Source organism: Mchenga conophoros, linkage group LG3 (assembly GCF_057382185.1).
Source record: "Mchenga conophoros isolate Kocher_MC1m ecotype Shallow Benthic linkage group LG3, M_conophoros_male_GT1.1, whole genome shotgun sequence".
Classification (NCBI taxonomy): Eukaryota; Metazoa; Chordata; class Actinopteri; order Cichliformes; family Cichlidae; genus Mchenga; species Mchenga conophoros.
Genome location: NC_140528.1, coordinates 7,177,784 through 7,195,339, shown reverse-complemented (window position 1 = coordinate 7,195,339; position 17,556 = coordinate 7,177,784). Strand labels below are relative to the sequence as shown.

The window sequence follows — 17,556 nt, the reverse complement described above, 5'->3', positions numbered from 1 at the left end:
TTATAAGTGACAATACCCAACAGACAACAACAGTCATCTGAAGCTGTTTAACAGTGTAAGGTAACCGCCTCCACTGTGAGCAGCACTTGGTGATGGTGGGAAGAAGAACTCCCTTTGACACAAAGATCCTCCCAGTGAAAACAGGCTCCAGGAGGAGCATCTACCATGACTGGTTGCAGGGTGAGGGGAAAGAGAAGAGATGAGCTCAGAGAGACAAGAACAAAACAGAGAGACAAAAGTTAAGGACATGCAGTAGTGACATATAAAAGCATCAGGAGTGAAAAGAGGGGAGAAGAGAGCAGAGCATCATGGGAAGTCCACCAACAGCCCGAGCCTATAGCAGCATAACTAAGGGATGGTTCAGGGTCACCTGATCCAGCTCGAACTATAAGCTTTATCAAAAAGGAAAGTTTGAAGCTGATCTTCAAAGTAGAGAGGGTGTCTGTCTCCTGAACTCAAACTGGGAGCTGCTTCCACACCCAGTCCAACATAGCCAGGCTTTCTTTGCTGCTTTGACAAAACCTCAAATCCCAGTCAGAGATGATGAGCATCATCACAGTGATGATCATTTCTCTGTAACCCAGGCTTTCTGCTTCAGGATCTGTGCACGCTCACAGGACAAGGAGACCTTTAAACATCATTTCACTAAATGGATGGACTGAGCTCAGCCTACAGATGAACTGGTGCCAGAGATCATAAAGAACATCAAACAGTCAAATTCAACACTTTAATGGAAATATGAGATTAATGCTGCAGACAATCATGAAGCTGCTGAATTCATGAACATCAAGAATGCAGCGAGTGGTAAAATAAAGATTTGACCTCAGTGTGCTCAGTGTTCCTGTCTATTCCTAACATATTCCTAACATGATAGCTGCACTTTAGAGCTCTAAAACTGGAACTGACACATGTTTAAATTCTACATGTTACTCAGTACATTCAGTTCTGACACTCGCCCACAGTCCAACAAAGGAAACATGGAGATCACATCAGTTTGTCACCAAAGTCTAATTATTAGGCCAACTTAACCTGTTATAATCTCGTTAACTCATTAACTGATTAACGTCAGCAATTATTTTAATCACAGTTTTTAAAATCATGATTATTGTGAAAGTGCTCACTGGCTCTGAATATAACAGCCATGGGTCACAGGAGGGATGTTGATCAGTGCTGGCTTGAAATGGGCGTCATTATGCGTCTCAGCCAATGGGAGCATTGAGGGTGGGCCTAATACTACTGCAGCGCTCACATGACCCAGGACAGAGAGAAAGGGGCGGGGACAGAAACATGGAGACAGGTGCAGATCTTTGACATGTTCATTTTAAACTGTTCCAGGAGGCAGTGTTGATACAACTAAAGTTATCTGTTGTTGAAGAAGTCGGTCTGAGGAACGTTCTCAGGATCAACAAATGACGGCATGTATGAGCCTCAAGACGCAGCATCACAAGAAGAACACATGAGCTGTAGAAAAAGGAGAGACTACGAAAGCCACGGTGTTACAACATGAACATGCTTGATCAGAGTGTGATTGTGAACAGGAGGAAGACTCAGCTGAGAACAGTGTGGTGGATACAGAGCAGAGCCCACCATCAGTACAGAGGCCTGTCCATTAGAGTGCTGCTCCAACATGCAGCACATGTACTTGGCCACAGCTGCAACATCTGTACCTGTGAAAGCTTCTTCTCTGTTGCTGCTCATATTGTGCAGAAGAAGAGAGTTTCTTTATCATCAGAAAATGTCAATGAGCTTGTGAGTCTTAGCAGCTGGCTCGGTGCAGAGGAGGAAGAACATGTCAGTCAGAGGAAGATAAATGCAGTTCATGTTGTCAACTCAACCTGGACTGTTGAAAGAGTTTTTCTTTGTCTGGTTTCTGACTGAGATTCTCCAAAGGAAATCCAGCACAAACACACACTTCACACACTCAAAGTCCTGCACAGTAAATGAGCTGATGAGCGTTTGTGCTGCTGCCTGATAACAGAACAATAGTTCTGCTGCTTCCTGTTCTGCAAACACACATTTATAAATGTTCACTTGCTGTTGATCAAAGGTATGTTGGTGGCTCTGGACGCTGAGGGAACTTTGTAAAAAACTAGATCAAATGTTAACGTCCTGGCAGAGGCAAAGAACTTTGATTTGATATTTGATTAGATTCATGTTTCAGCTCAGACTGACAGAAATATTTGAACTGCTGCTGTGTTAAAGGGAACACTGCTGTTAGAAAGCACCTGATCTGTTTCTGCACACTGAATGTTGCACTTCTCATACTGCAGTACTATTAAAATAAGTACACAATGCACTACTTTTGAACTCATGATTGAATGTTGCTGTAACAAAGCCATTAATGTGATTCAAAGTGTTCATGGTTTCCCAGCACAACAAATGATTGCACAAGTGTGACTGATCCACTTTCTAATGTGTGTGTAGCCCACACTGTGTGTCACTGTGTCACAGGTGAGTCTGTGTGTCCAGGTTCTATGAGGACAACAGGATATAGTGACTGAGTCCAGCAGCTTAAAGTCTGACTCCATCCTCCATTTAAATAACTCACAGCAACAACTGAATAGCTTTGCCTTTGTGTAGCTGACACTTCATTTTAATGTCCTTCTATTCTGGTTCATCTGGTCTCAGTTTCTATAAGCACACAGGTTTCATCAGGACTCTATGACCTCAGTAATCTTTGCTGGGCCTTAATGCTCTGAACAAAGCTGCACAGCACAAGACTAAATAGAAATGAATCAGTCTTTCATTCTCACTGCTGTTTGACTTCAGCTCTCAATGTCCCACCATAACCCATGGAAAGAATTACTGTCCATCCAGGCTGCTGAACATGAAGCTGAAGAAGGTGGAGTATTGTGAGGGCTGATGGAGATGATGATGAGGAATCCAGGAGCAGTGGGTGGATGGCAGCATCAGCATGAAGGATCAGTGTGAGAACACATCATCATCCACAAAGGAAACCAGTCTGAGTGTCTGACGCTCTTGTTAGAAAGACGCAGTCCCAGCAGTTAGCTTGTCTGCTAGTTAGCTGAGAGCTAACTCACTTGTACATTGAATACCAAACTGTGTAAACCAGGGGTGTCAAACATATGGCCCGTGGGCCAAATCAAGCCCTTGAGATAATTTCATATGTCAAATATTGATGAATTTTCAGGCTTGCTGATAATCAATGTGAGCACGGCTGAGGTTTTATTCTGATGAGCAAACCATGTGGCCAAACACTTTCAGAGACAGACTGGGATCATACCATTATGTGAAAGAGGACATGTCCCATAGACAGCAAGGGTAGTGGTAGAGACCAGTACACAGAGAAATGGGAGCTGTACTGAAATGCAAGCGTGTCAGGAAAGAGTGAAAAGGCAAAATGAGCAGCATCTGGCTGCATTTCAGTGATATTGGAGACCACAAAGCTGAGTGCAACATTTATACAGGAGATATACAGGAGACGCTGAGAGCAGAACTGATAAAATTAGGAGCTGGCTAAAGTGAGACCCATTTTTATTTCCACCCATTTTCCACTGTGGAGGACAAAAGGTTTCAAACTGGTCCAGGTCTTAAACTCACGTGTTCTTCCTAATAGCAGTAAATGGATAGAAATAAGGCTTTCATGAAAACACTGAATACAACTTGCTGCCTTTAAAAAGACTAAATGTACAGTTCAGTATTGAATCCTACATAAAATAAACTATATATAAAGTGTGTCTGAATGGCAGAGATGCAGAAATATGTGCATGTAGCACAGAGCCACGGCTCAGTGTCTGAATGAGTCTCACAGACCTGAATGTGCTGTTGAAGCCATTCATAATTATAACGTAATTCTTTACTCGTTTGATCTGCTCCTTACCACAAGCCACCAGACGTAGAAGGTTTTGGACTTTTAACTATATTTTCTGAAGTTTTACAACTTTTCTTACTGTTAAAAACCTCGTTATGGCCGTTCATGCTATACAAAGTAATTAGACATGTGTGGTATCTACAGAAACGTCAGAATCTCAGCTAAAAGTTCACAAAACCATCTCAACAACCACCAAACAGCTGAAACAGCAGGTGAACAGATCACACAAAAAAGATGTAAACACAAATCCACCCTGATCATCTGTTTTTTAAACATGAAGCGTAGTTTTGGACGTTCATTTACTGCTGGTTCAGTGAATTTTGGTTGGACAGTGATGAAACCTGCAGCCTCAGAATCTGTGAGAAGTCTGCTTTCAGCTCGCAACAGCATTGTTGTGTTGTGTGCTGTGGATCCACCTCTGCAAACTCATCACTGTTTCACCATCATGTTTCTACTTAGACAACAACAAAGGAAGCAGTTCCCAGGAACTACTTCCTGTCTTGTTAACATAAGAGTATGTTGCCCTTCAAAACACCTCCACTTCTCCTCTTATTAGAGGACTGCCTTATTATTAATCTGCTAATTCTGTCAGTTGATGAAAGAAAAATGCTTGATCTCACCTGAGAGTTTCCAGTGTACAGTGTGGACTCTTCAGTCCTTCAGACAGAAGCTTCACGCCTGAATCCTTCAGGTTACTGTTACTCAGGTCCAGCTGTCTCAGATTAGAGGTCTGAGAGCTGAGACCTGAGGCCAGAGCTTCACAGCTTCTCTCTGACAGGTCACAGTGACTCAGTCTGAAAAATAACAGATAAACAATTACAAAAATAAAACACGTATGTTGAAGTGTAATGAGATACTATTATATTTAGCAATATTTAATCTTGTTTTGTCAGGAAACTGAGCACTGATGCAGAGCAACATGTGGAGAGAATCAGAGGAGAAGAAGTGAAGAGAGAACAGCAGTAAAACAACACTGAATTGTTCAGTGTGCTTTTGATATCAACAGAATGTGTCAAATTTCTTTATTTTGTATTTGTTTTAGTAGAATTGATGATTATCACTTAGATAACAACCACAGGCCAGGTCTAAATTGCACTTTGGTGACAGTTACACCCAGAAATATTTCAGAAACGTGGACAATTTGTGCTCCATTGTATTCAGTATTGAACAAACTGAGTACCGATGACCACTTAATATTTTTGATATTTTATTTGAGTTGTTCCACCTGATCTGTGTTAACTAGAATAAACATTTAAAAGCTAAAGCTATGATCACATATGTACTCACAGAGCTTTGTTGGAGGCTTTGACCACTGGCAGCAGCCTCAGAAGAGCCTCCTCTGAAGCAGAGTATTTCTTCAGGTCAAACACATCCAGATCTTCTTCTGATGACAGTAAGATGAAGACCAGAGCTGACCACTGAGCAGGAGACAGTTCATCTGTGGAGAGACTTCCTGATCTCAGGGACTGTTGGATCTCCTCCACTAGAGAACGATCATTCAGTTCATTCAGACAGTGGATCAGATTGATGCTCTTCTCTGCAGACAGATTCTCACTGAGCTTCTCCTTGATGTACTGGACTGTTTCCTGATTGGTCTGCCAGCTACTTCCTGTCTGTGTCAGCAGACCTCGTAGGAGACTCTGATTAGTCTGCAGTGAAAGACCCAGGAGGAAGCGGAGGAACAAGTCCAGGTGTCCATTTGGACTCTGTAAGGCCTTGTTCACAGCACTCTGGTGGAGAGATTGAAGTTTTAGTTTGTTAAATAATTTAGATTTCTTGGAGGTTGTTTGTTGTTGTTCCAGCAGATTGAGTCCAGAGTTGATGAAGGTCAGATGGACATGAAGAGCAGCCAGAAACTCCTGAACACTCAGATGGATGAAGCAGAACACCTTGTCCTGGTACAGTCCTCTCTCCTCTTTAAAGATCTGTGTGAGCACTCCTGAGTACACTGAGGCTGCTCTGATATCGATGCCACACTCTGTCAGGTCTGATTCATAGAAGATCAGGTTTCCTTTCTGCAGCTGATCAAAAGCCAGTTTCCCCAGAGACTCCATCATCTTCCTGCTCTCTGGACTCCAGTGTGGATCTGTCTCAGCTCCTCCATCATACTTGACCTTCTTCACTTTGGCCTGAACCACCAGGAAGTGGATGTACATCTCAGTCAGGGTCTTGGGCAGCTGTCCTCCCTCTCTGGTTTCCAGCACATCCTCCAGAACTGTAGCAGTGATCCAGCAGAAGACTGGGATGTGACACATGATGTGGAGGCTTCGTGATGTCTTGATGTGGGAGATGATCCTGCTGGCCTGCTCCTCATCTCTGAATCTCTTCCTGAAGTACTCCTCCTTCTGTGGGTCAGTGAACCCTCTGACCTCTGTCACCATGCCAACACAGTCAGGAGGGATCTGATTGGCTGCTGCAGGTCGTGTGGTTATCCAGAGGCGAGCAGAGGGAAGCAGTTTCCCCCTGATGAGGTTTATCAGCAGCACATCCACTGAGGTGGACTTTCTAGGGTCAGTTAGGATTGTAGTTTTGTGGAAGTCCAGAGGAAGTCGACACTCATCCAGACCATCAAAGATGAACACAACCTGGAAGTCTTCAAAGCTGCAGATTCCTGCTTCTTTGGTTTCAGTAAAGAAGTGATGAACAAGTCCCACCAAGCTGAACTTTTCCTCTTTCAGCACATTCAGCTCTCTGAAAGTGAATGGAAATATGAACTGGATGTCCTGGTTGGCTTTGTCTTCAGCCCAGTCCAGGCTGTGTTTCTGTGTTAAGACTGTTTTCCCAATGCCAGCCACTCCCTTTGTCAGCACTGTTCTGATTGGTTCATCTCTTCCAGGTGAGGCTTTAAAGATGTCTTCTTGTCTGATGGTTGTTTCTGGTCTGTCTGGTTTCCTGGATGCTGTTTCAATCTGTCTGACCTCATGTTCATCATTGACCTCTGCAGTCCCTCCCTCTGTGATGTAGAGCTCTGTGTAGATCTGATTCAGGAGGGTTGGGTTTCCTGCTTTAGCGATGCCCTCAAACACACACTGGAACTTCTTCTTCAGGGTGGATTTAAGGTTACGGTGACAAACTGCAGCTTGAAGTTCTGAATGAGAAGAAAAATAAACACTCAATTCCAAAAAGAACTAATCTTTAAAACATGTTGCTCCATCTTCCATCTCTGGAAAATGTTCATTTATCCAGCAGCTTAAATCTTTAGATAAATCCTCTTACGTCTCTGCAGACGGTCAGCCAGCTCCTCCTGCTTCATTCTCCTCAGGAAGTCCACTGTGATCTTCACAAACGCCTCTCTGCTGCTGCTCCTCTGATCCTCTAAGCATTCTGGGTAATCTGGACTCAGAACCTTCTGGATCTTCTTCAGCTCGTTCTTCACAAAAGTGATGATGTTGTCCTCCAGCAGCTGGAACAGAATATTTATGAATGAGCCAATCAGACTGAAATCATGGAGCCAAACATCAGATCCATGTTGGACACACTGACGATCCACTGGTCTACAAAGAGCAGCATGGAGATGACTGTGAACAGAACAGATGTAACAGTAGTTGTTGTACATGTACAGACCATAAATATGGAGTCCAGCTGTGTTTGATGCTGCTGGGCAGACTGACCACTGGGAACCTCTGAGCTCTGCTGCTCCACTCTGTGGAGGAACCATGAAGGATTAGATCCACACAGGATAAAGATCCAGGAGTTTCTGCTCAAATAACTTCATCTGAATCAAGTCTGTCAAGTTTTAAACTCTCAGATTGTGAACATATCAGTAATTTTCAGTCTGTTTTCATGGACGTCCTTTCAGTGGTGATGTCAGGGATGATTTTGAAGAAGCTCATCAAACTGAACCATCAGCAGATCACTGCTCCAAAACCAGAACATGATCCGAGTCTCCCTCCACCACCAGAACACCAGCTTTACTAACGTGGTAGATCAGTGTAGTACAGATCAATAACTGATGAGTCATTTGATCAAAATCACTGAGTGCTTCACGTCTGACCCTCTGATGCTTCTGTAGACATTTTGCATATTTAATGAATGTCTGACAGTTTTACATTCATTCTATGAACACAGTGGAAATGTTGTGTTATAGTCTCCATGTTGTTTCCAGCATCATAAATTCTTAAGTTCAGAAAATTAGATTCTTTCTTCACAGCTGAAAAACAACAACATTTATTCTCTATTGAAATCTGCATCGTCCACTCCAAAGGTCACAATCTGAAGGTAACATCTGGTTTTGTTCCCTGTGGTTAACTCTGAGCATCAGTATGGTGGGATTTATCCACTACATCCACACCACTGTGGTTCAGTGTTGTCCTGATGGAGTAACAGCAGCCAGTATGATCCAGGCTTTAGCTGCTGGGTCTCTGTGTGACCTCTCAGACTGTTTAACAGATCAGACACAAAGAGAATCAGAGCAGCTCTGTTCTTTAAAGACAAACATGAACCCACTCAGGTCACACTTTCCCCACAGATATGAGCATCACTGTCCTCAAACAGCAAATGACCAAGTCGAACATTTGGATCTTTTCTCTTTCATTGTTTTCTTTTTAATGAATCTTTGTAACAATCTGAGGATGTTTCAGGTCATATTTATCCAGGAAACACAAACATGTAAAGGAGTCATCACAGCTCTCTGACCTCGTTGCTCCAGGTTCACCACTGAAGTTTGGATTTAGAGGTTTGGACCGGTCACTCCTCACAGACGGACAGCTGGACCCTGCAGACTGTGACCTCTGACCTCTGCAGACACAAACATGATTGAAGCAGCTGTGATCACACAGACTGCAGATAATGCAGCTGTTTCCTGTCAGTAACATCCTCTTAGATTAGAGTTCAGCTTTTTACAGGAAAACTGGACAAAACTGATTTTTGTTACAAACTCATTTTCATTTCCTCTCAGCTCACAAACACAGTCAGACAATCAACCAGAGTCAACACTGATTATAATGTCAGTGCAGAATTATTTCTGTTACTCAGTGAGTTCAGCTCTCTGACCTCGTTGCTCCAGGTTCACCACTGAAGGCTGGATTATGACCTTTGGACCGGTCACTCCTCACAGACGGACAGCTGGACCCTGCAGACTCTGCTCTGTCCTCCTCTTCCTCCATCATCATCTTCAGTCAGTCTGAGAGGTAAACCACAAACACTCAGTGAGTTCACATTAACAGGAGGAACTGAGTTACAGTCGCTGACCTCTGACCTGTCATGTGACCATGAAACCAGGTCAATATGTCTGTAGGTTCAGTCATCCAGGTCATGTGATCTAAGGAGCTTGGAGAGAAAAGAGACGTCTTTAAGTTTCTGGAAGACGTTTCATCTGAGAAGCTTCTTCAGCTCTAAAACCAAACGGTGGAGAGTCCCAGATATTTAAACCTGAGAGGGAAAGAAAGCATGTCGCTGACCCACCACTGATGTTATTTCAAGGAGGAAACTGAGAGCCTTTGCACCAGGAGCACAAACATCAGCTCCAGCAATGATCCACTGATGTGTTTTTATTCCATGTATGAATGTTGTTATTGACAGAGATGACGTTTGTGTGTCAGTGATGCAGTGACTGTTGTTGTTACCTGTACAGGCTGGTTAGACTCTATGAAACAGATCATACAGATCTCTGCATGTTAGAAGAGACTATTAAAGGTCATGAATGAGACAAAGGCAGGGAGGCGTCCTTTACAGCTAAACAGCAGAGTGAGAGAACAGCCAGCACCTCTACATTTATCACATTATACAGCACATGTATGATACTGACAGGGATGAGAAGAATTTAGTGATTCTGATCCCATCATTGATATTACTTATTGATTCTCAGTAGCTCTGCTCTGACAGTCACCACCATCACTGAGCAGCATATCAAAGACATTTGTGCACATTAACTGCATGTTGTGGCTCAAATGTTTGTGCATGTTGGAGGCATTTCCTCTTTGTTGTGATCAGTGTTGGTCATTACTCAAAACAGTCATTATTACACATATTACACAGAACACTTTGATTAAAAGTAATGGAGTACGTTACTTCATTACTCCTCATAACATTACTTTGATGTTAAAATGAACAAATGAGCATGTAACAACATAAAGCTGAGGTACAGCCCCACACACCAACACAGATCCTGATGAGGTCACGTGATGTTTCTCTGAGTGTTTATGAACACAAATCAAAGATGAAACAGCACAAAGACACTTCAAAGTGATTCTACTGTAGAAACATGAACAGGTAGAAACCTGCAGCCTGACTGCTCATCACTTTGTTACCTGTTCAAGTTCAGCAGCAGCAGCTCACTTTATCACGGTGCTGGTCTGGGGTCAGTGTTTACTCAGCTTTAACCTCACTCTGGGTTCTTGGCTAGCTTAGTGTTAGCTTAGCGTTAGCTTAGTGTTAGCATGCTGTGTGCTAGCTTAGCGTCAGAGCTCTGCAGGTGTCTCGTGTGTAAATATTAATCACAGTGACAGTAAAGGAGGTAAAGGGCTGTGACGTCATCACGTACGCTGCGTCCTCTGTGGGCTCTGAGTGAACTCAAAGTACAAACTACAAGTACACAAACACGAACGTAGCTCAGAGTGGCGGACACACTCGGCCTCGTTGGTCCAGCTGTGAGTCCGTTACCGTGAACTATGGAGCGGCAGATTTGTGCTGAACTAAGCTGCACACAGCTGATGTTAGCCAGGAAACATTACACACTGACTTTAATGGAGAGACCGGAAATACAAACACACACAGTTTGTTGTGTGAAGAAATCAAACACGAGCTGAACAAACAGTAAAGTTCCTAAAGACAAACTGTTAAAGGAGGAAACAAAGCAAACTTACAGTTTCTTCACACACCAACAACAAGCTCCACTCCACACCTGGACACTAAACACGGACACACAGGTGAGCTGCTTCCTGGAAGGAGGCGGGGCTCCACCTGAAACTCAGCACAGGTGGGAGGGGCTCAGCTCTGTGTGTGCTGATGTGTTAACTTTAAAAATATGCCGTCTGACTGCTCAGACTGAGTCAGAGTAAAGTTCACATGCTGACGTGTGGAGACATGAAACCTTGTTGTAGCTGCAGGTGTGAACACACTGATCCCAGATCAGCTCTGCTGTATTTGTAACATGAACATTTCTGCTGCAAAGCTTCAAATGTTCAGCATGTTTCTCTGTTTCCAGTCTATAGATCCAGTCACACTTTCTACCTTCACCTGTGCAGTAAAGACTGAGAGCAGAGCTGAAACCAAGCGTCCAATCAGGGAGCAGCATCAACACCTGAGCTTCATTCAGACTCTGTTATTGAAGATGTTGTTGGTACAAAGTTCATCTGCTGCTCACATGAATCCATGAAAGATTTATTTCACTGAATGTTTCTTCAAAGCTCATTTCAACCTGTTGAAGTCATGAATGAAAGTGCAGACTGAGAGTGGATCACATGATGTTTGAGGTGTGTCATGTGACATGTTCAGTATTGTCACACATGTCTAGATTGTCCCTGATATCATAACTGCTCAAACACTGATGATTATATTTGAAGAATTATTCCTGATGGCAGCAAAGTTTGAATGGAGCTCTCTGTCTGTGCTGATTTGTCGCCCTCTGGAGGTCAAAGCACAAACTGCATGATGTCACTGTAACCACCACAGAGACAGGAAGTGTTTTTATGACTGAAACACTGAAATGATGCTAACGGCTGTCGTTAGGCTCACTGACAGCAGTGCTGATGTGTTCATGTCAAACACTGGCTCAGGTCAGACTCCTTCATCCTTCTCCAGCGTGAGGCCGCCCTCAGACCCACAGGAGCTCTGACCTTTGACCTCCTGACCCTAACCATTTTAGTCTTGTTGCATCTTTAAATGCAAATCCATCCAAACTGTAGCCGAGCAAAAGAAGCTGGAAGCTGTTCTATGAATGATGTTGTTGAAGGAGCTTGGAAAGAAAAGCGTCTGGACTTCTTTAAGTTGCTTGAAGAGGGACATGGACGTCTTAACGCCCACTCACATCCTGGGACATTTGATCACAGGAAATCACATGATGGGGTGGGGCTAGATCTCACAATGGGTTCACCCAAAACCTTGGCTGATTGAGACCCACACCCGTTCTCACACCGTGGCTCGTGTGATTAGGTAGAGGATCAACAGGGGCTCCGTGTCCCTGAATTTAAACTGAATCTAAACACACCGTGCACAATGCCAAGTTAGATAATGGTTAAAAGAACAAGATAAGAATAAATAAAAAGATAAAATAAGGATAAAAAATAACTTAAAAAAATAAAATAAAAAGATAAATAACTGCAAATAAGTACAAATAAGTAACTGAAGACACGTGTGGTCTGCAGATGTCGATGTACATGGATGTACATGGAGTTTAATGTGCAAAATGAACTTAGTGTGCAAAGTGACCTGATGTGCAAACTGCAGTTTGAGGTCGGTCAGCTGTTCAGGAGTCTGATAGCAGTGGGGAAGATGGAGTTGTTGAGTCTGGATGTTCTACATTTCACACTTCTGAACCTTCGTCTCGAGGGCAGAGGTGTGTCTCTCCTCTGGACTCTGTGATGGTAGCTGCTCTGCAGAGAGGGCAGCGGGGTCCTGATGATCTTCTCCACAGTTGTTATCACTCTCTGCAGGCGTTTGCGGTTTGCAGTAGTGCTGCCGTACCATGCAGTGATGCAGCTGTCAGGCTGCTCTCCACAGTGCAGCTGTAGAACCTGCTGAGGATCTTGGCCAACATACCAAATTTCCTCAGCCTCCTCAGGAAATACAGCAGCTGCTGAGCCTTCTTGACCAGCTGTGTGAGTTTGAGTCCCTCACTGACTCAAACTCCTTCAGTGACACTTGCAGCCTTGCAGATTAGTTTGCTGATCCTGATGCATCTCTGGAGCTGATGCTGTCCCCCAGCAGACAACAACAACATAGATGCTCTCACTAGTCCACTTTACCCTCTAATCACATCTCTGACATCTGCAGGTTGCTCCAGTAGAGACTCTTGTGCAATGCCAGGTGTTTGTGTTTGTCTGTAGGTACACATTAGATATGACCATAGACGCACACACACAAGTGAACACAGCAGCACAGATGGTTTCCACCTGCTTCCCTCTTTCTTCACACAACTGTGAGGATGATGAAGAGGTTTCAGGACGAGGTGGTCAGCAAGCACAGGATAAAGCAGGGCCATGAAACTCTCTGGTGCAGCAGATGTTTAATCAGACTCAGCTTTAGGCTTCTTTTCCCACCTGGCAGCAAAGTAACAGCTTCACTAACGTGAACAGTCACAATGTTAAACGTTTCTATATCTTCATATATTTTTATCTGTTGATGCTGCAGAATAAAGTCTGTTAACAGAGTGCAGGATGTGTAGAGCAGGTCCAGCTCTCCCTTTACTGTGTCCACTTTCATCAGCCCCTGTGAAGTGACACAGAGTGCATGTGTGTCTGTCAGCTGTTGTTTGTTGTGAAGGATGGAACAAATGAACACACACTTTTAGAGAAATCTGAAAAAGCAACACGTGCTTGGGCTCCTTCTGTGCTCGTCTTCATTAATGCTGATCTTTCTTTCCTGTTTGTTCTTTGGCACAAGCTTCAGTCTTTTCTCCCAGGGCTCCTTCACACTTAGAAACACACCTACATTCATTTATACACAAACATCATGAAACAAAGGCTTTGTAAAAGAGGACATGAGATCCTCTCTGAACAGCACATTCATATCAAACACAGGACTGAACAGGATATACTGAGTCTGTGCTGTTTTCATTGTTACTTGCTGAGTATTTTTCCAGTGTTTGAAATGTGACTCAAGTCTGATTCTTCTACTGTGTGTGAACTCTAAGCAGCTGCATTAAACAGCTGCTTTTCAAACCAGGCTCAATCCTATGACTCTGTGAATGTAAACTTTTGTCACCTGCATGAATAACAATCCTTGATCTAGTCAGGACTGCAGTGCTCCTGTGATCCCAGCTTATAGATGGAGGCTAGCATGAGAGGCTCAGCAGCTAAAGCAGCACACCTGGGTCTCCCAGCCTATTAAAAGCAGCCCTTTGCTTCACCTGCTTCACTAAACATTATTATTATTATTTAAGCAGAGTGGTGTGATTCATGTAGGCATTGCTGTGTGACAGGAGGACTTTTCTTGAAACAGCTCGTGTGACGTGAGCTGACGTAAAAACGGTGATGTTAGCTTGATTCTCTTGGCTAAAACTATTTTAAAAAGAGGCTCAATCATGCAAATCTGCCAATAGAAGCCAAAGTTACAGCCCCTCAGAGTTTAAAGAGAAAAGGCCCGTTTCCAACACTCGGTTGTGCAAAGGGAAACAGGCCCACAGTGCCTGAGTGTGTGGGTAATTCTTCAAATAATATTCAAAAGCAAACATTTTTAAGCATGTAAATAAAATTCAATCATTTCTGCTCTTCAATACCTAAGAAATGAAAACTGGCAGATGGTCCCAAAATGTGAAACGCCTGGCTATCTGTGCATTTAGTGCTGCAAGTTTTCACTGTTTACCTTCAGAAGCATAAATCTCTGCACAGATAATGTTCATATGTGGATTCCTGGTTTTCTGCAGTTAATTGTGACCCAAAGCGTATTTTTAAAGTGGTTCCAGGCAATAAAGTCTAAAAATAAATACATCTACTTCCTTTTTCTGTGTTCCAGCCTCAGTGACTCTGACACAGTGCTGTAATATTTACACCTCTGATGAAAACAGAGTTTGTAGTTGCAGAGAAATACTCGACTCATTTTGGGCATTTACGAGCAGGAACCTCAGAAAGCCCCTCGCTGCTTCACTGGTTAAGAAGCAAAGCAAACATTAGTTCACAGTGATGTTAATTAAGGCCCAAAGTTTAGGAACGAACGTCAGCACTTCACTAATGAATGTAATGCTGATTCATGTGCTTGTTTTGTAATGTGCATGTTGTGCGTTGCTATTTCCCATATTCTTTGGCACTGATAGATGAAGAGTCTCAGGCAGGACCGAGGCTGCCAGCTGCTGACAGTGAGCAGGGAGAGAGCAGCAGAAGCTGGGCAAGAGCAGGGCACCTTCAGCCCCCTTCATCAGTCAGAAATCATTTGGGTGTCTGTGTGAAATGTCTGATTTTTAAAATCTTTTTGTAGACATATTTGTTAAATGTTTAACAATTATATAGAAGAAAGACAATGTAAAGAACAAAACATGACAAAACAAAAATGAGTTGAAGTTATGAACTGTTTCTGAGAGACAAATAACACCAGGATCCTTTTTGTGTAGCTGACAGCTGGTAACTGTGCAGGGGCGGGTCTAGCAAAGTGTTGCCAGGGGGGCAGGTAGGGCATTAACAGGGAGAGGGGGGCACAAAGAAATACTTTTCTTTCTTATTCTCATTTAAAATGTCTCACTTTTAATAAATAATTATCTGAATCTTACAACAAACGTTTTCATCTGATGTAAAATGTATAGAAATCCATTATTGTACATAGTCATTTTTTAGGGTCCCATCATAATTTCTTCAGAAGTAAGTACTGCATATGATGCCAGTGTTTCCCACATTTTCTAGATTCTGCACCAGTACTGTGTGTAAAATGCATCAAAAAGTCAGTTTGATTCTTTCTCACCTGTCTTTCTGTCTCCTTTCACTTTTTAAAGGTTGCCATGTTAGAAAACATATTTTGCCCTGCCGTGCTGTTTATTGATGTGGCAAATGAAAGGTTTATGAAAATATATCTAAATCTGTCATCAGTAATCAGCAATGATCATGTCTCACCTCTAGTCTCTGTCTTAATGTCAGGTTTCCACCGTGTGTTGTAGATGTTCAGGAGGTTAACTCGACCAACAGTCTACTTCCTGTTTAGAATACCAGGACAGGGAGGATGGTGCAGGTTTAAGTTTATTAGACTGATGCATGTATACCAACAAGACAGCGTCCATCACTGTGACAACAGCGTTTGTTTTCATTCAAAGGCTTCATGGTTTTTCCTTTAATACCTGGGGGGCCGGTCTCCAGTCAAAATGCCCGGGACCATTTTTTGTCCCAGTCCAGCCCTGGTGTCAGATCTGCATGCAGTGTCAATGAGACGATCAACAACAGATCAGACAAAACACTCAGGCGGACACTCCTCTGTAGAAGGAAACATGGGAAGTGTGAGGTAATCAGTGCACAACATCACTTTGTATTTCAGGCTGTTTTTATATAGAACTTCAGCACCAATGTAAAAGTTCTGGTTTGAGGAAGATGAAGAACATTTTCAGGAAGGATGCCGTCTGCAAGCAGAGCTGCTTGAACCTCAGCGCTGAGGTCCAGACTACTTCCTGTGAAGCCACGTGATGTAAATCTGCTGCTGTAACTTCACAGTTTACTGAAGCTAAATGCAACGTTACCATATAATCTGTTTTCAACAAAGGTTTCACTCCGTCCGGTGTTGATGGAATGATTCAGGCCGTACTCGTCAGGCTTCCCGTCGACCACACGCATTTCAGTCACAAACCCCGTGACTGACAACAAGGGAAACAGCAGAAGAAAAGATGTGAAAAATACTGGATGATGATGATGGAGGATTAACCGCGGTGGCTAAACTGTTTCCTGTCTTTGTGGGCGTACTCACAGGGAAGTTTCCAGGCACGTCAGTCTTGGTGGCTAAAGTCTCCATTTTCCAACATGTATCGCTACAGGTGCAAAGACACAACATTAATCATCAGTGTAAATATTTTAATGCTGTCCAAACGGTGTTTGCTTTGTCTGTCCTCTCGCACTCACAGAGGAAACGAGGACGCCACCTTCAACCCATCTTCAGTTGGCTCAACCATGGCCGGACTTCCTGTTGGCTTTGTGACAGCAAACCACTTGAAATGAGAGCAAACTGCAGTCAAGCACCACTTACAGCAACCTGTGGACACGCAAATGGAAAGCACTGAGAATCATACAGAAGCATAAGAGCTGTTTATTGTAACACGTGTGTGTGTGTGTGTGTGTGTGTGTGTGTGTGTGTGTGTGTGTGTGCACATTAATAACACACTGATGTATGTTAGTTTGATTTATGCTATATCTGAGAAAACAACTGCAGAATTTTACATCAAAGTTTCCAAAGCTGATGTTTTGTTGTTCACACTGTTTTATATTCATATAGTTTGTTGTTTTTAAATCAGTGGACAAAATAAATATTATCACACAAAATCCAGGGTGAAACATAACCAAATAACCTAAATGGTGAAGTCATTATAGAAGTACATGTTGCAAAGGTCAGCCTCCTGTATAGACTGCTAAACTGTCTGGGGGGGCCCTGCCTGTCCTCGTTGGATAAGCTCCACCCCTTTTCCATAAGACGGAGACATTTGTATGAAAATAGATGGGCAGTAAAATAAAAAATAAAAAATATTATGGATGACTCTGTAAATCAAAGTCGGCCTGAGGCAGAAGCAGAAACCATGAGGAGCACAGCACCACTCCCAGAAGGGCACGAAGTGAAGCCATAGCTGCTGAAGAGTGAAGACGTGATGATGGAGGAGATCACAGATGAAGATCTGCTGCCTGCTGACTCTTTATATAGAAGAGTGAGACTATCTCCCCACCAGCAGCTGCACTTATACAAACCCCAGGTGCTGGGATGGCTTTGAACATGTGACATTTTCTGCAAACACATGGACAGTTTCATAACCACAAAGATTATTCCTGCAGCGGCAGAATCGTATCCACTGTGTGAGAGGTGAACGTCAGACAGTTCTTAGAAAATGTCGTTTCTCTTTAAGCTTTTAACGTCTCTTTTACCCCCATTTGTCTAAAACTACTTGACAGCCC

At 43.1% G+C, this 17,556-nt stretch overlaps 1 protein-coding gene and 1 pseudogene across 1 annotated transcript in view; both read right to left on the bottom strand.

The window, feature by feature from the left end:
• Window positions 1–17,556, bottom strand: part of LOC146577113 (protein NLRC3-like) — a 560,242-nt gene that overhangs the window by 42,895 nt on the left and 499,791 nt on the right. The window contains exon 11 of the mRNA XM_085268103.1: window positions 4,453–4,626. Within this exon, the coding sequence (XP_085124229.1) occupies window positions 4,453–4,626 (174 nt within the window). The remainder of the gene's footprint in view (window positions 1–4,452; window positions 4,627–17,556) is intronic.
• LOC146577123 (protein NLRC3-like) lies at window positions 5,116–16,568 on the bottom strand (annotated as a pseudogene).